At 46.2% G+C, this 18,887-nt stretch overlaps 1 protein-coding gene across 5 annotated transcripts in view; it reads left to right on the top strand.

Annotated features, from left to right (window-relative positions):
• LOC125460176 (6-phosphofructo-2-kinase/fructose-2,6-bisphosphatase 4-like) overlaps window positions 1-18,887 on the top strand; it is a 127,177-nt gene that overhangs the window by 95,702 nt on the left and 12,588 nt on the right. For all 5 annotated transcript variants that reach the window (XM_048547310.2, XM_048547311.2, XM_048547312.2 and 2 more), the window contains 3 exons: window positions 3,119-3,248; window positions 8,811-8,873; window positions 12,479-12,543. In XM_048547310.2, the coding sequence (XP_048403267.1) occupies window positions 3,119-3,248; window positions 8,811-8,873; window positions 12,479-12,543 (258 nt within the window). The remainder of the gene's footprint in view (window positions 1-3,118; window positions 3,249-8,810; window positions 8,874-12,478; window positions 12,544-18,887) is intronic.

Genomic DNA, 18,887 nt, shown 5'->3' with positions numbered 1-18,887 from the left:
GGAAATGGAGGTGCGGCTTGGGGTGAGAGGAAGAATAGGTTAGGGAGGCAGAAACAGGCTGGGCTGGTTTTGGGATACAGTGGGGGGAGGGGACGAACTGGGCTGGTTTAGCCAGTCTCCGTTTATTGTCAGAAATCATGAATTCATTTCACCTTGGAAAATTTGGGCTGTTCACGTTATTTTGTGTCAGCCTGTTTGAACGTTTCCAGGGAAACCCCTCCCCCCTGATAAATGGAACTTAAACCTGGAACCCCTGGCCCAGAGAGAGAGACATGACCACAAGACCTTCCTGGATGTTTCGTGGATGTTGCTGGCTAGACTAGCATTTATTGCCTGTCCTTAGTTGCCCCAGAGGTAAAGAGTCAACCACATTGTTGTGGGCCTGGAGTCACATGTAGTCCAGGTGAAGCCAGCAATCACTTTCCCTAAAGGTCAGTAGTGAATCAGATGGGTTTTCCCCCAAATATCGACAGTGGTTTTGTGGTCATCATTAAACTCTTAATTCCAGATGTTTTATTTCTTGAATTCACACCCCATATCTGCCACAGTGGGATTTGAACTAGGTCTGCATCTAGCAATTATACTATAAGGCCATTGCCTTCCCCTACAATATACAACATCTGACATGGACCTGCCCTGGGAATGTTTGATGGGGACAGTGTAGATGAAGCTTTACTCTGTATCTGCCTGGAAATGTGATGGAAGCATATTTAATTGAGGCATTCAAGAGGACGTTGTATGTTTATTTGGTTAGAAATAGTGTGCAGAGATGTGGGGAAAAGGCAGGAGATTGGTGCTTGGTAATAGAATTGGTACACACATAATGGACCAAAAGGTAAGCTTTAGCAGCAAAACAATTTTGTGATGCTGAGAAATGATTGTCCCCAGTTCTATACTGTAAATGGTGGAGCCTTCTTGTATGAATATTCATAAAACTGAGAGCTTAAACTCTTTCACCCTCTAATAACCTATCTATTTCTGACCATGTTCTTCTGACCTGAAAGCTGAGCACACTAGAGGGGAGAGAATTAAACTTGTATCTGATCCCAGTCAGGTTTCTTTGAACTATCCCAAAAACTTTTAATTTCCTAGACTAAAGTCAATACTTATTTGCTTTGAATTGAAAATCTACGGTAATGGCCTTCAATGTTCACTTACCATCATAAATCAACATATTGTGGCTAATTTCCCATTAACTTGTCCCAAGGGAGAAAGGCAATGCTTTCTGAGCAATGGTGGACTAGGTCATTGCTCTGGAAGGGTTCTCTGATCTTCCTATTTTCAAGAAAATACTTCACATAAGTAACTAACACCCACATGCCACTATTTTGAAATCCAAATTTAAAAAATAAATCCTGCATCTTCCATCACTCATTGAACAAAAAAGCATTGGTCCGGCCTCTGAACCTTGGGAGACACCATTGTCTACCACCCCAGGCTGTTGGTAAAATTACTGAGTAGGGTAATTTGTTAAAATATTTTCTTAAAATCCATATTGAAAATGTCCACCTACATTCCTTTATCAGCCTTCTGTGTTTTTTCTTCATGTAATGACCCAGTTGGGAATATGCACTGATTCTCAAGCTCCACTCTTCCAGAAACAGCACAAGAGTTAGTGATGTATTCAAAATGTGCCCATTTCCTGATTTACATGTCTGTTGGAATCAGGTTAACAGAAAACATTGACCAGGTTCCTGTACTAAACAAGAACTGCTGTTTATTACAAAAGACTAAATTCTAGTCACAAGTAACCAAGCTATGAATGATCAATAGATGGCTCAACTAGTTCAAACTCTCAACTCTTTTTAAGATCCTGACACAGACAAGAATAAAGTGGAGTCCACAGCTCAATAACACCAGCTATCAGAGTTCATTGATGTTTCTGTTGAATTGCCAGGTCTTTTCTGTTCTTGAATTTCTTTTAGTGTTTTTCAGTTTACACAAGGCAGAGGGTGATTGGCACACTAACTACAAAGCCTTTTAAGCAGTAGCTTACAATAACTGATTTGCAAAAGTTACCAGATTTCTTCAGGCTTCAGTTATTTTTACTGTAGGGAGAGAGTGACACATCGCATTTGTTCCCAGCAGTCCAAAGGCTGCTTCCAGTATTGTTCACACCCACAAACTGTGCAGGTACCCAGGAATCGGTCTGAAAGTTGTAAGGCTGATGACCTTTGGCATCCTCACCTGATCACAACTGCATCACATGCATCATCAGCACTTGTTACCAGCTGAATCTCACTCTGTTCATGCGCTCTCTGGTGCTGTGCCATCTATTCACACCTCCCGCACTGCTTGAGCAATGCAGTAAACACAACTTATAATGAGTTTTGAGATAATGGGACCTGCAGAAGCTGGAGAATCCAAGATAACAAAGTGTGAAGCTGGATGAACACAGCAGGCCAAGCAGCATCTCAGGAGCACAAAAGCTGACGTTTCGGGCCTACACCCTTCATCAGAAGGGTCTTTCTGATGAAGGGTCTAGGCCCGAAACGTCAGCTTATGTGCTCCTAAGATGCTGCTTGGCCTGCTGTGTTTATACAGCTCCACACTTTGTTATCTTATAATGAGTTTCATTTACTTGTTTTTAAAATGTACTGCAGTTTCTTCCACAATCCTTGATTTTATGACAATCTTCTACCCAAATCAGTCCACAATCAAAAATACAGAAGGTAGAATGAAATTGGTCTTTACCACTGAGATTTCCACTAGAGTAATCAATCTCCTTATGTTGGCAGGCTAGGAGACAGAATCAAGCTAGGGAGCGAACCCCAGCAGGAAGAAGTGTTTCGGGGAGGCAGAGGGCAAGGAATAGTAATGGGTTTACTTCACGGGACTCCACACTGTGCAGTTCTGAAGATTATATAATAATACCCATGTCTAATGGTAACATTCCTGTCAAAGCCATTATTCATTGCTGGCTCTAGAACATACAGAAATGTAGATGGGTTGATGAACATTGGAATTGAAATCTTCACACATAGTTTTAACATTAGTTTCTGTTGACCTACCTGATCTAATGCCTTCTTTCTGAGGTGTGAATCTCTGAAATCTTAAGGGTGGAGGTTGGATAGAATTTGTGTTTAGCCGTCAATGACACCTGGCCTTTATCCTTCAGTCTTATGAAGATCTGGTACAGCGCCTGGAGCCGGTAATCATGGAGCTAGAGAGACAAGAAAATGTTTTGGTCATCTGTCACCAGGCTGTCATGCGTTGTTTGCTGGCGTACTTCCTCGATAAGACAGCAGGTAACAGCAAAGTAAGGTTGCTACAGCCATATTTGGATTGGGGCGTCCCTGCAGCAAGGCTGCTGGCTGACAGTTGTCACATTCACCTCCATCTGTTGGCAATTTGCTTAGCAAAAAAGCAAAGTTCAAATTCTGTTCTCGTAAACACTGTTACTTATTAACCATCCATCAAGACCTTCGTTTCAGCAATCTATGGTACAAGGCTGTTCTGCAACCAGTTGCTTTGTGATAAGCTTTGTGTTGGTTGCCTGCACAGTAAGGAGACAAGAAAATAATGCAATCACAGCCAGATTGTTTTTCTTTTGCTCCCTTTGCTTGACTCTTGAAAGCATTCCCTTGTTTCCTTTTAGGTACAAGGTGAGGAGGGGGAACACCTTGGATCCAAGCAGGACAAAGGAAAGTGTAAAAGTGGAGGTGGTGTGGCATTATTAATGAAGGAGCCAGTTCTTACAGTAAGCAGGAGTAATATCTTAGAGGTGTTGTTAAATGAGGCTTTGTGGGCAAATCTTAGGAAGAACTTGGGGGCCTCACACTGTTAGGAGTGCATTATATGATAAAGGAGTAAATGTATAGGCAATTTGCTGAGGTGTGTAAAAATAGTCAGGTATACGTACTAGGCAATTTCAATTGTCCCAATATTAATTGGGGTAATCATAATGTAAAGGGTTAAGAGGAGAAATATTGCTTGAAATGTATACAGGAGAGTTTTTTATGCCATCGCGTAGATGGTCCGACAAGGGACAGTGCAATGTGGGTTCTAGGGATTGCAGCTGGGAGGTGTTCACACTGACAGTGGGGGAGCATTTTAGTGATACAACACTCGCGCATTTCTAAGATAGTAGGAACTGCAGTTGCTGGAGAATCTGAGATAACAAGGTATAGAGCTGGATGAACACAGCAAGCCAAGCAGCATCAGAGGAGCAGGAAGGCTGATGTTTTGGGCCTTGACCCTTCTTCAGAAAAGGGTTTTTTGAAGAAGAATCTAGGCCCGAAATGCCAGCCTTCCTGCTCCTCTTATGCTACTTGGCCTGCTGTGTTCATCCAGCTCTATGCCCTGCTTACCCGTGCATTTCTGTTCTGTTATGGAAAAGGAAAGAAATTATCTGCAAGAAGGGTTTTAGATTGGGCAAAGGCAGATTTTATTGAAAGATGGCAGATCTAGCCAAAGTAGACGTGAAACAATAAGCAAAAACAAGAAGGCAGATTACTACCTGAATGGCTGTAACTTGCGAGGGGGAGTGTGCAGTGGGACCTGGGTGTCCTTGTGCACCAGTTGCTGAAGGTAAGCATGCATATGCAGCAGGTGGTAAAGAAGGCAAATGGTATGTTGGCCTTCATTGTGAGATGTTTTGCGTTCAGGAGCAGGAAATTTGTTGCGGTTATACAGGGCCTTGGTGAGACCACACCTAGAATATTGTGTGCAGTTTTGGTCTCCTTTTCTGAGGAAGGATGCTCTTGCTCTTGAGGGAGTGCAGCGAAGGTTTACCAGGCTGATTCCGGGGATGGTGGGACTGATGTATGAGGACAGATTGACTAGGCTGGGATTGTTTTCACTGGAGTTCAGACAAATGAGGGGATCTCATTAGAGACTTATAAAATTCTTACAGGACTAGACAGGGTAGATGCGAAGAGAATGTTCCCGATGGTGGGTGTGTCCAGAACTGGGGGATTCGGGGTAGATTATTTAGGATGGAGATGAGACGTTTGTTCACCCGAAGAGCGGTGAGCCTGTGGAATTCATTACAAAAGTAGTTGATGCCAAAATATTGAATGTATTCAAGAGGTAACTAGACATAGCACTTGGGGTGGGGATCAAAGGTTATGGGAAAAATGCAGGATTAGGCTTTTGAGTCTGACGATCAGCCAGGATCGTGAAGAATGGCAGAGCAGGCCAAATGGTCTCCTCCTTCTCCCATATTCTATATTTCTATGTAACAGCTGCTTGAGGGTAAATCTACTGTAGAATGGTGGGAGTTGTTCAAAAAGAAATGTACTGTGGAAGAGTATGGGCCCCAGTGTGTTCCCTTTTAGAGTGAACATTGGAGCAGCAGGCCCAGGGAACCTGGATGTCTAGGAATATTCAGGAGTGGATAGAAAGCAAAAGAGAGAGACCAATAATAACTGGTACAAAGGGAGCAAATCAACAGGGGCCCAAGAGGAGGATAGATCTTGCAGGGGGGGAAACTGAAGACACCAATTAGGGGCTTGAGAACACTGCGGATGAGATGAAATTAGGGAGAATCCCAAGATATACTACAAGTCTATCAATGGGAAGAGAATCACCAGGGAAAAGGTAGGACTCAAGAGCGACAAAGGGGAAATCTGTACAAGGAGCCAGCGGACATTGGTAGAGTGTTAAATGAGTACTTGACATCTGTCTTTATTCTGGAGAGAGAGGATGTAAGTACAGAATTCGAGAGGATGATGGACAGTGAGGCTCTTGAGCAGATTGATATAAGAAACAAGGAGGCTTTGGCAATTTTTCACAGATTTAGAAGTAGATAAATCTCCAGGACTGGATGGGTTGTATCCCAGTCTGTTGTGGGAGATGACGGAGAAAACTCATAGGGCTCTGACCCAAATTTTTATTTCATCTCTGGCCAGCGAGAAGGTGCCAGAGGACTGGAGGGCAGCTCATGTAGATCAGAGATAATGGGAGATGCAGATGCTGGAGAATTCAAGATAACAAAGTATGAAGCTGGATGAACCCAACAGGCCAAGCAGCAACAAAATGTGGAGCTGGATAAACGCAGCAGGCCAAGCAGCATCTTAGGAGCACAAAAGCTGATGAAGGGCCTAGGCCCGAAATGTCAGCTTTTGTGCTCCTAAGATGCTGCTGGGCCTGCTATGTTCATCCAGCTTCACACTTTGTTATCTCGGCAGCTTATGTAGTTCTACTTTTCAAGGATTGTGGATTGTTTGGCCATCGCAGAGGTAGTTAAGAATTAACTGCATTGTTGTTGATCTGAAGTCTCACATATGACAGACTGGGTATAGACAGTAGATTTCACAGTCATTATTAGACTTTTAAATCCAGATTTTGCCTTTTGAATTGAAATCTCAAGCTCCTGTGATGAGATTGAAACCCTGGGCCCCCAGAGCACCACCAGGTTCTCCGGGTTATTGATCCAGTGAAAATACCACAGTGCTGTTGTGTCCCCTTATCCTGCAACTCCCAGCTCTCCTGCGAAAAACCATGATCTACTGAAGGTACTGATCCTTTGAAAGTGCATCTTGCTGATTGAGCACATTCATAGTATGAAATTTCAAATGACTTGTCTGAATTTCACACTCAATGCAATGCAAATGTTTGGCAGCATTGAGAGGTCTCATGGTCAACCCAGCAGAGGGACAGGAATATCACCTGAGCCTGTTTGACCAAATCAAGTAACTATATGTCTTTTTTAGTAATGGCTACAAATTCATATCCCCATTGGATCAGCTGTTCAGCCTGAGGAGACTGCCTTGCTCAAAAGCAAGCCGGAAAAGACCAATGGTTGGACTACAGTAGGGTCAGTGACCAGACCAGTGATATATGTAAGAGAGTTTGTCCTCACTGTCATCCCTGTACGTGAGGATGGCCTGTGAGGCCAAAGCCTGGGTCAGGTAGTTAGCTGTTGTTACTGAGATCAGAAGCGGGAGCTGTGGCTGGGAGCAGAGAGAGGTGCCGTGGAGAGTTGCCTCTTTTGCACTCAGTTGGGGTGTGGGTAGGGAATGATGGAGGAAAAGGGGAGACTGCAGTGGGGCTGGAGGGAAATAGTCTTTAAAAGGGTGGGGCTGGTGAGGGCGGAGATAGTTGACCTGAGGGGAGATGGCACTTCTACAAAGGAATTGGAGAGAGATGAGGAAGCAGCAAAAGGATGTGGAGGGGTTCAGGAAGAATAGTCACAACGGAAATGGAGAAAGATGGGGAAGGTTGCAGGGAGGCCATAAGAGACGGAAAGGGAGAACGAGCAAAGAGAGAACATTTTCATACCTGCCAGAATGGATCATTTAGCAAACCAGGAGTGAGGAAAAAGTGACATCCCGTAGGTAATGAATCACTGTGTCTACACCTCAAGGTTTCATACATTCAGGATTAACTGTACAGGGACCATTCGAGTGGATGTTATCATAATGCACACTATGTTAGTTATTAAAGTTAAAACTGATATTAAGTACAACGAAGCTGTAAAACAGGTAGTAAGCTGTTTGTTTAAAATATTCACAGTTTTTGAACATGCAAAGGACATATATTAGCTGTGATGTCACTAATCTATGGAAAGTTTGTTTAGGCTGATGGCTTTTTTGTAGAAGTGTGTCAGTTGTTTTGAAATTCACCTTGTTGACTTATGAATGTTGTCACCTGCCATTGTCAACATTGAAGTATCTGGGAAATCATATACTGTGGTTTTCAATTGAAGCGATTGATAATTTATTGAGGAATTTCTTGAATTATGTGAGCCCTAATAATGCCTACAGCAACACAGTTACATAAAGTAGTGTTATCAAATGATGCATCACCTCATAAAATAAAAAATACAGTAAGTGGCAGGATCCTTAGGCTCTTTGATGTATGAGGGATTTTAAGTCCATAGCTCTCTGAAAGTGGCAACACAAGTAGATAAGTTGGTAAAGAAGGCATATGGCATTTGCCTTCAAGCGTAAGTCGCAAAATGTGTTCGGTAAGGCACATTTTGAAGTATTGTGGGTAGTTCTGATTGACACAGTTAGGAAGGATGTGAGGCTTTGTAGAGGGTATAAAAGAGATTCACCAGGATTTTGCCTGATTGGGGTGTATTAGCTACAAGGAGAGTTTGGACAAACTTTATTTTCACGAGAGCATCAGGGACCGAGGGATGACCTGTTTGATGTATACAAAATTGAGAGGACTGGATAGGGTGGATTGTTGAAGTCTCTTTCCCGGGGTGGAAATGTCAAATACTAAGGGGAATAGGTTTAAGGTGAGAAGGGGGAAAGTTTAAAGGAGATGTTCAAGGGAAGTTTTTTCTCACAGATAGGGTGATAAGTGCCTGGGATGCATTGCCAGGGGAGGTGGTAGAAGCCGATACAATAGCAATGTTTAAGAGGCATTTAGACAAGAGACATGAACAGGCAGGGAATAGAGGGACCATGTGCAGGCAAATAGGATTAGTCCTGAGGAAGGGTCACCGGACTCTAAACATTAACTCTGATTTCTCTTTACAGATACTGCTGGACCTGCTGAGCTTTTACAGCAACTTCTGTTTTTGTTCCTGATTTACAGCATCCGCAGTTCTTTCGGTTTATATTTGCAATTCGTATCACAGATCATAGAATCCCTACAGTGTGGATACAGGCCCTTTGGCCCAACAAGTTCACACTGACCCTCAGAGCATCCCACCCAGACCCATCACTATAAGTATAGATTGGCATTATGGTGGGCCAAAGGGCTTGTTCCCGTGCTTTAAAGTGAATAAAACTGAAGCCCTTGAAAGCATGTAAAATAAAAGAGGGAATTAATTTGTACAACAAGGGCAATTAAGTTGATCCTGTATTTGCTACAGTGATTTTCGATTGCAGTGTTTCTGTTCTTATTTGCAGAGGAGCTCCCGTACCTGAAGTGCCCACTGCACACTGTCTTAAAGTTGACCCCAGTAGCTTATGGTAAGCGGCTTCAGCCTGTGATAAGGCTTTACAAATGTAATAATGAATATAATGTTCCAGCAGTGGCAGGAGGAGTGCACTGGTGATCAATTCACACTCCCACAAACGGTCCAAAAGTATAAATATCCAGTTGAATCTCCAAGATGCTTAAATTGTTATGTTTTTACTAGTATCTAGGATAAGTAAAAGCCTCCCACCAGATTTCTTAAGTAAACACATCTTATTTATTATTATGAAATGCAGGCTTTACCAGGTGGTAAAATGGATTATTAATGAGTATGATATTATTTTTTAAACCCAAATCTGTCAGGTAGGATAAGACGGGACATACACCCCTACAGAGTTGTTATGGGTGGGGGTAAATTGGCAAGAAATAAAATCTTGTGGATTGAGAGTCTGGACAATGAGGATGAAGTGTGCTGTTTCTCTCACCGCTCTTTCAGTTTCTGTCACATTGCTGCTGACCACAGGGCAATGGAAGATCCTCGAGTTAGTCTTTGAACACTGTCTTTTACACACCAGGGGGGAAAGAGAGATCAAAATACTTCTTCCTCGCTAAGCTCTCCACAACTGTAAGGGTTTTCCCATTACCTAGAATTGAGAGAGCGAGATAAAGAGATCTGTCTTTGCTGCAGACTTCTTGAAGGTCTGTTTTCAACTGCATCACTCCCTAACAGTCCGGAAGCTGTTGCTAAGTCCTGCTGCTCAATGCTACTTTCACTAGTTAGGAACAGAAGTAGCTATTCAGCCTGTCGAGTCTGCTCCACTATTAAATACAGTCATGGTTGATCGAACATATCAATGCTTTTTAACCACTTTATCCCCATAACCCTTCAAGTTATTTATAATCAAATATGTATCAACCTCTACCTCAAACATACCCAAACACCTGAATTTCAACAGCCTTCTGCTGTAGAGAATTCCAAAGATTCACAACCCTTTGAATAAAAGAAAGTCTTCTAACTAAGTTGCAACCCACTTGTTTTTAAACTGTGCCCCTGGTTCTAGACTCCCCACCCAGGGAAAACATCTTATCCATGTCTAGCGTGTCTATCCCTTTAAGGGCTACATCCATCAACTCCCTTTCTGTGAATTTTGTTAAAACAGTCTCAAAAAACTCTGATAAATTTATCAAACACTATTTCCCATTTACAATTTCATGCCGACTCTACCTCGCAGGTCATTTTATCTCTGTCCATTTATCACATTCTTCATGATAGATTCTAGTATTTTCCTTTCTACTGATGTAAGGTTGATAGGTTTGTAATTTCCTGTTTTTCCTCGCTCCTTTCATAAATAGCAGGGTGACATTTTGCACGCTTCCATCTGCACGAATTACTCCAGATTCAATGGCATTTTGGAAGATTCCCTAGCATTATCCCTGTAGTTACCTCCTTCAACTCTCTATAGTTTCTCCAAACGAACCTTCTCACTAACATTAGTTTCTTTCAACTTTCCTCCTGTCTGAGAAGGCGATGGTGTAGAGGTAATGTCACTGGGCTAGTAATTCGGAGCCCTCGGCTAATGTTCTGGGGACATGAGTTTGAATTCCCTCAGGGAATTTCATAATGAAATTTGAAGTCAGTAATATCTGGAATAAAAAAACTAGCCAAATGGCAACTAAATAGTTATTGACAATTGCAGGGAAAAACCTGCCCTCACCTGGTCTGGCCGACACATGACTCTAGTCCAACAGCCATGCAATGGACTCTTAATCTGCCTCTGGGCAATTAGAGATGAACAATAAATGCTGACCTAGCCAGGAACATCACAACCTGTGAATGAAAAAAAAAATGTACTCAGGGTTTGGTCTCACTAAGGCCATGTGTAACTGAAGTAAGAGATCCTTCCTCCTAAATTCAAATCCTTTGCAGTGGAGACTATGGCATCTTACATCATCCTAGCTGCCTGCTGCATCTGCTTGTCTGTGTTTATTGTCTGTTGCACAAGTACACCCAGATCTCTTTGGGAAATGTGGATGTATATTGTATCACATTTAAATAACACATCTGAGGACATCAGTAATAGAGAATGGTGCTGAGGAAACTAAAGGAGTTAAAGGCTGATAAGTTCCCAGGTCCTGAAAATTCACATCTTGGAGTTCTCAAGGAAATATCTCTGGAAATATTGGATGCATTGGCAGTCATCTTCCAAAAATCTATAAACTCTGGAGCAGTTCCTATTGATCAGAAGGTGGCAAATACAGTCCCAGCACTTAAAAAGGGAGAACCATAAAAAGAAAATAAAATTCTAGGCCAGATTACTGGGGAAACGTTAGAGTCTAGAAATGATGACAGAATGATAACATTTGGAAAGCATTAACAGGATTGGACAAAGTCAGAATGGCACTATGAAAGACAAATTGTATTTAACAAATCTACTGCAGTTTTTTGAGAATGTAACCAGTAAGATAGATAAGGGAGCATCCATGAATGCAGTGTATTTCGATGTTTGGAAGGCATTTGATCAGGTCTCCTATAAGTAGTTAGTGGGAAAAATTAAAGCACACGAGATATGGGGTAATATATTGGCATGGATCAAGAATTAGTTGACAGATAGGAAACGGAGTCGGCAAAAATGGGTCTTTTTCTGAGTGGCAGACAGCAACTAGCGGGTGCCACAGCGATTAGTACTGGGGCCCCAGCCATTCTGTGTGTGTGTGTGTGTGTGTGTGTGTGTGTGTTAAAAATCTTGCTTATTGGATAACATTATGACTCAATCGAGCAGGATTATAGTAAAAAATTTGGCAATATTCCTTCAAAGGAAATTTTAGTTGATGGAAAAGTTTAAATGTGATAAAGGAGCTTAAACACAATCCCTTGTTTGATGAGTTGGTTCAGTTTCTGATCATTTAGTAAGCCCGCAGGATGTAGATAGTGGGGGATTCAGTAATGGTAACATTAGTGAGGGGCAACATTGTAAAATTTTCACTGAACTTCTGTACTTGAATACACGTGATAATAAAACGAATTCTAAAAAGATTAACACTTGTTGGAGATGGTATTTGTGAGTTGGAATTTAGTATTACTTTCTATTTATAATACTCATTGGGACTTTTCCTTAAATGAGAGAGGTTATATAAGACGTGGCAGAAACAGGCCATTGGGCATAACGCTGCCATTGTTTATGCTTCACTCGAGCCTCCATGTATATTTCCTCCTGTGAATGCAGGAATATGGGCTACATAACCCTGTCATTAAAAGAACTGTGGGCAAAAAAGTCTGCTCAGTAACGAGGGCCATAGTTGTAATTGCTGTTGAATTGGCCTGCCTGCCTAGACACTTTTCATGCCAGCACGGTTTTAAAACGAAAATATTTTTGGGTTTGTTTTTACTTGTGCCACTTGTCTAAGACTTAGATTCTGGACGAAATGGATACGTTTCTTGTCAAAAGAGGTGATTCTTCTGTTATTTCAGTTGATGAAGCATCTGAACCCAAAGAGAAAGAAAAGCAAGAATTGTTCAGAGGCAGATGACATGTTGAGAGCTATTTGACCTTTAGATTTTCATAGACAGGAGATATTGAGGAGCTTTACATGAAACTCGCGATAACATTGATGCTTTAATTGGGAATTAATGTTGTTTGCATTTTTTTTCCCACTTTAGGATGTAAGGTTGAATCTATTTTCCTGAATATTGAAGCTGTCAACACACACCGAGAAAGGCCTGAGGTAAGATAGAAAACCCAATGAACTTATTTCATCAGAAACACTCTAGTCAGTTTGACAAATGTTACTGCAGCTGTTGTCAGTGGTGGTAAATATTCCCATGAAGAGATAATGGGAACTGCAGATGCTGGAGATTCCAAGATAATAAAATGTGAGGCTGGATGAACACAGCAGGCCAAGCAGCATCTCAGGAGCACAAAAGCTGACGTTTCGGGCCTAGACCCTTCATCAGAGAGGGGGATGGGGGGAGGGAACTGGAATAAATAGGGAGAGAGGGGGAGGCGGACCGAAGATGGAGAGTAAAGAAGATAGGTGGAGAGGGTGTAGGTGGGGAGGTAGGGAGGGGATAGGTCAGTCCAGGGAAGACGGACAGGTCAAGGAGGTGGGATGAGGTTAGTAGGTAGCTGGGGGTGCGGCTTGGGGTGGGAGGAAGGGATGGGTGAGAGGAAGAACCGGTTAGGGAGGCAGAGACAGGTTGGACTGGTTTTGGGATGCAGTGGGTGGGGGGGAAGAGCTGGGCTGGTTGTGTGGTGCAGTGGGGGGAGGGGATGAACTGGGCTGGTTGAGGGATGCAGTGGGGGAAGGGGAGATTTTGAAACTGGTGAAGTCCACATTGATACCATATGGCTGCAGGGTTCCCAGGCGGAATATGAGTTGCTGTTCCTGCAACCTTCGGGTGGCATCATGGTGGCAGTGCAGGAGGCCCATGATGGACATGTCATCAAGAGAATGGGAGGGGGAGTGGAAATGGTTTGCGACTGGGAGGTGCAGTTGTTTGTTGCGAACTGAGCGGAGGTGTTCTGCAAAGCGGTCCCCAAGCCTCCGCTTGGTTTCCCCAATGTAGAGAAAGCCGCACCGGGTACAGTGGATGCAGTATACCACATTGGCAGATGTGCAGGTGAACCTCTGCTTAATGTGGAATGTCATCTTGGGGCCTGGGATGGGGGTGAGGGAGGAGGTGTGGGGACAAGTGTAGCATTTCCTGCGGTTGCAGGGGAAGGTGCCGGGTGTGGTGGGGTTGGAGGGCAGTGTGGAGCGAACAAGGGAGTCACGGAGAGAGTGGTCTCTCCGGAAAGCAGACAGGGGTGGGGATGGAAAAATGTCTTGGGTGGTGGGGTCGGATTGTAAATGGCGGAAGTGTCGGAGGATAATGCGTTGTATCCGGAGGTTGGTAGGGTGGTGTGTGAGAACGAGGGGGATCCTCTTGGGGCGGTTGTGGCGGGGGCGGGGTGTGAGGGATGTGTCGCGGGAAATGCGGGAGACGCGGTCAAGGGCGTTCTCAATCACCGTGGGGGGGAAGTTGCGGTCCTTAAAGAACTTGGACATCTGGGATGTGCGGGAGTGGAATGTCTTATCGTGGGAGCAGATGCGGCGGAGGCGGAGGAATTGGGAATAGGGGATGGAATTTTTGCAGGAGGGTGGGTGGGAGGAGGTGTATTCTAGGTAGCTGTGGGAGTCGGTGGGCTTGTAATGGACATCAGTTACAAGCTGGTTGCCTGAGATGGAGACTGAGAGGTCCAGGAAGGTGAGGGATGTGCTGGAGATGGCCCAGGTGAACTGAAGGTTGGGGTGGAAGGTGTTGGTGAAGTGGATGAACTGTTCGAGCTCCTCTGGGGAGCAAGAGGCGGCGCCGATACAGTCATCAATGTACCGGAGGAAGAGGTGGGGTTTGGGGCCTGTGTAGGTGCGGAAGATGGACTGTTCCACGTAACCTACAAAGAGGCAGGCATAGCTGGGGCCCATGCGGGTGCCCATGGCCACCCCCTTAGTCTGTAGGAAGTGGGAGGAGTCAAAAGAGAAGTTGTTGAGTGTGAGGACGAGTTCCGCTAGGCGGATGAGAGTGTCGGTGGAGGGGGCCTGGTCGGGCCTGCGGGACAGGAAGAAGCGGAGGGCCTTGAGGCCATCTCCATGCGGAATGCAGGTGTACAGGGACTGGACGTCCATGGTGAATATGAGGTGTTGGGGGCCAGGGAATTGGAAGTCCTGGAGGAGGTGGAGGGCGTGGGTGGTGTCACGGACATAGGTGGGGAGTTCCTGGACCAAAGGGGAGAAAATGGAGTCCAGATAGGTGGAGATGAGTTCGGTGGGGCAGGAGCAGGCTGAGACGATGGGTCGACCAGGGCAGGCAGGTTTGTGGATTTTGGGAAGGAGATAGAAACGGGCCGTGCGGGGTTGGGGAACAATGAGGTTGGAGGCTGTGGGTGGGAGGTCCCCTGAGGTGATGAGGTCATGAATGGTGGGTGGCCATGGGCACCCGCATGGGCCCCAGCTATGCCTGCCTCTTTGTAGGTTACGTGGAACAGTCCATCTTCCGCACCTACACAGGCCCCAAACCCCACCTCTTCCTCCGGTACATTGATGACTGTATCGGCGCCGCCTCTTGCTCCCCAGAGGAGCTCGAACAGTTCATCCACTTCACCAACACCTTCCACCCCAACCTTCAGTTCACCTGGGCCATCTCCAGCACATCCCTCACCTTCCTGGACCTCTCAGTCTCCATCTCAGGCAACCAGCTTGTAACTGATGTCCATTACAAGCCCACCGACTCCCACAGCTACCTAGAATACACCTCCTCCCACCCACCCTCCTGCAAAAATTCCATCCCCTATTCCCAATTCCTCCGCCTCCGCCGCATCTGCTCCCACGATAAGACATTCCACTCCCGCACATCCCAGATGTCCAAGTTCTTTAAGGACCGCAACTTCCCCCCCACGGTGATTGAGAACGCCCTTGACCGCGTCTCCCGCATTTCCCGCGACACATCCCTCACACCCCGCCCCCGCCACAACCGCCCCAAGAGGATCCCCCTCGTTCTCACACACCACCCTACCAACCTCCGGATACAACGCATTATCCTCCGACACTTCCGCCATTTACAATCCGACCCCACCACCCAAGACATTTTTCCATCCCCACCCCTGTCTGCTTTCCGGAGAGACCACTCTCTCCGTGACTCCCTTGTTCGCTCCACACTGCCCTCCAACCCCACCACACCCGGCACCTTCCCCTGCAACCGCAGGAAATGCTACACTTGTCCCCACACCTCCTCCCTCACCCCCATCCCAGGCCCCAAGATGACATTCCACATTAAGCAGAGGTTCACCTGCACATCTGCCAATGTGGTATACTGCATCCACTGTACCCGGTGCGGCTTTCTCTACATTGGGGAAACCAAGCGGAGGCTTGGGGACCGCTTTGCAGAACACCTCCGCTCAGTTCGCAACAAACAACTGCACCTCCCAGTCGCAAACCATTTCCACTCCCCCTCCCATTCTCTTGATGACATGTCCATCATGGGCCTCCTGCACTGCCACCATGATGCCACCCGAAGGTTGCAGGAACAGCAACTCATATTCCGCCTGGGAACCCTGCAGCCATATGGTATCAATGTGGACTTCACCAGTTTCAAAATCTCCCCTTCCCCCACTGCATCCCTCAACCAGCCCAGTTCATCCCCTCCCCCCACTGCACCACACAACCAGCCCAGCTCTTCCCCCCCACCCACTGCATCCCAAAACCAGTCCAACCTGTCTCTGCCTCCCTAACCGGTTCTTCCTCTCACCCATCCCTTCCTCCCACCCCAAGCCGCACCCCCAGCTACCTACTAACCTCATCCCACCTCCTTGACCTGTCCGTCTTCCCTGGACTGACCTATCCCCTCCCTACCTCCCCACCTACACTCTCTCCACCTATCTTCTTTACTCTCCATCTTCGGTCCGCCTCCCCCTCTCTCCCTATTTATTCCAGTTCCCTCCCCCCATCCCCCTCTCTGATGAAGGGTCTAGGCCCGAAACGTCAGCTTTTGTGCTCCTGAGATGCTGCTTGGCCTGCTGTGTTCATCCAGCCTCACATTATATTCCCATGAAGATTTGTCTTGAGATTGAGGCCAAAATCTGGATTTTGTTTTTGTCCCTTCCTCTTCTCTCAGTAATTTGCAGTCATTTATTCACTTGTTTTCATTTGTTCACAGGATGTGGGTGTTGTTGGCTGGGCCAGCATTTATTGCCTGTCCCTCGTTGCTGCTTGAGAATATTGCAGTGAGCTGCTTTCTTGAAACGATGCAATGTTTTGGGGTGTCGGAGCACCCTCAAATACTGTTACGGAGGGAGCTCCAGGATTTTGACCCAGCAACATTGAAAGAGAGTTGATATATTTCCTAGTCAGGATGATGAGTGGTTTAGAAAGGAAGTTTCAGGGTGTAGTGTTCCTGTGTATCTGCTGCTGTTGTCCTAGGTGGTAGTGGTTGTAGTTTTGAAGGTGCTGCTGGAGGAACGTTGATGAATTTCTGAAGTGTATCTTATAACAGTACACACTACTGTGATTGCAGTGAAGTGTACTCAGGAAGCTAGCACAGTATGGTACAGACTACAGATGATAAGCTAACAGTTTATAGTGGGTCTGACATCTCTTGTATTGATGTTCTGCATCTTAAATGTCAATATGGCTCATTGAGATGAACATCTGAAAATCTTTATAATTGTTGAAGCAGCTGCGCCAGCAATTCTTCTACCAGCCTGCACAGACCGACATATTATTGTGGGCTATGAGGTGACAATCCATCAATTCCAACCGCAGAGATTCTAGACTGCAACATCGAGTCTGTCCATGATCTGTAATTGGCCTTTACGCAGACAGGTTTCTTGCAACTGGCAAATTTAAAGACAATGCATCATCTGAAAGAAGACATACAACCTGTCATCTCTCACACTTTGTGTTCGACTTTCAAACAAACACACTGGTTTGTGAAAAGATATTGTCTTGCCATGAACACCCTTATGACATCGTAATGAGGAGCGGTCATGTCCTGTGAAAAAATAGATGACATTTCCAAGATAATGAAATGTGAGGCTGGATGAACACAGCAGGCCCAGCAGCATCTCAGGAGCACAAAAGCTGACATTTCGGGCCTAGACCCTTCATCAGAGAGGGGGATGGGGTGAGGGTTCCGGAAAAAATAGGGAGAGAGGGGGAGGCGGACCGAAGATGGAGAGAAAAGAAGATAGGTGGAGAGGAGAGTATAGGTGGGGAGGTAGGGAGGGGATAGGCCAGTCTAGGGAAGACGGACAGGTCAAGGAGGTGGGATGAGGTTAGTAGGCAGGGGATGGAGATGCGGCTTGGGGTGGGAGGAAGGGATGGGTGAGAGGAAGAACAGGTTAGGGAGGCAGAGACATGTTGGACTGATTTTGGGATGCAGTGGGTGGAGGGGAAGAGCTGGGCTGGTTGTGTGGTGCAGTGGGTGGAGGGGAAGAGCTGGGCTGGTTTTGGGATGCGGTGGGGGAAGGGGAGGTTTTGAAGCTGGTGAAGTCCACATTGATACCATTGGGCTGCAGGGTTCCCAAGCGGAATATGAGTTGCTGTTCCTGCAACCTTCGGGTTGCATCATTGTGGCACTGCAGGAGGCCCGTGATGGACATGCCATCTAAAGAATGGGAGGGGGAGTGGAAATGGTTTGCGACTGGGAGGTGCAGTTGTTTATTGCGAACGGAGCAGAGGTGTTCTGCAAAGCGGTCCCCAAGCCTCCGCTTGGTTTCCCCAATGTAGAGGAAGCCACATCGGGTACAGTGGATGCAGTATACCACATTGGCAGATGTGCAGGTGAACCTCTGCTTAATTTGGAAAGTCATCTTGGGGCCTGGGATGGAGGTGTGGGGGCAAGTGTAGCATTTTCTGCGGTTGCAGGGGAAGGTGCCGGGTGTGGTGGGGTTGGAGGGCAGTGTGGAGCGAACAAGGGAGTCACGGAGAGAGTGGTCTCTCCGGAAAGCAGACAGGGGTGGGGATGGAAAAATGTCTTGGGTGGTGGGGTCGGATTGTAGATGGCGGAAGTGTCGGAGGATGATGCGTTGTATCCGGAGGTTGGTGGGGTGGTGTGTGAGAACGAGGGGGATCCTCTTTGGGCGGTTGTGGCGGGGGCGGGGTTTCCACAACATATCCCTCACACCCAGTCCCCGCCACAACCGCCCAAAGAGGATCCCCCTCGTTCTCACACACCACCCCACCAACCTCCAGATACAACGCATCATCCTCCGACACTTCCGCCATCTACAATTCGACCCCACCACCCAAGACATTTTTCCATCCCCACCCCTGTCTGCTTTCCGGAGAGACCACTCTCTCCGTGACTCCCTTGTTCGCTCCACACTGCCCTCCAACCCCACCACACCCGGCACCTTCCCCTGCAACCGCAGAAAATGCTACACTTGCCCCCACACCTCCTCCCTCACCCCTATCCCAGGCCCCAAGATGACTTTCCATATTAAGCAGAGGTTCACCTGCACATCTGCCAATGTGGTATACTGCATCCACTGTACCCGGTGCGGCTTTCTCTACATTGGGGAAACCAAGCGGAG

Source organism: Stegostoma tigrinum, chromosome 11 (assembly GCF_030684315.1).
Source record: "Stegostoma tigrinum isolate sSteTig4 chromosome 11, sSteTig4.hap1, whole genome shotgun sequence".
Lineage (NCBI taxonomy): Eukaryota > Metazoa > Chordata > Chondrichthyes > Orectolobiformes > Stegostomatidae > Stegostoma > Stegostoma tigrinum.
This window is presented reverse-complemented; position numbering and strand designations above follow the sequence as displayed.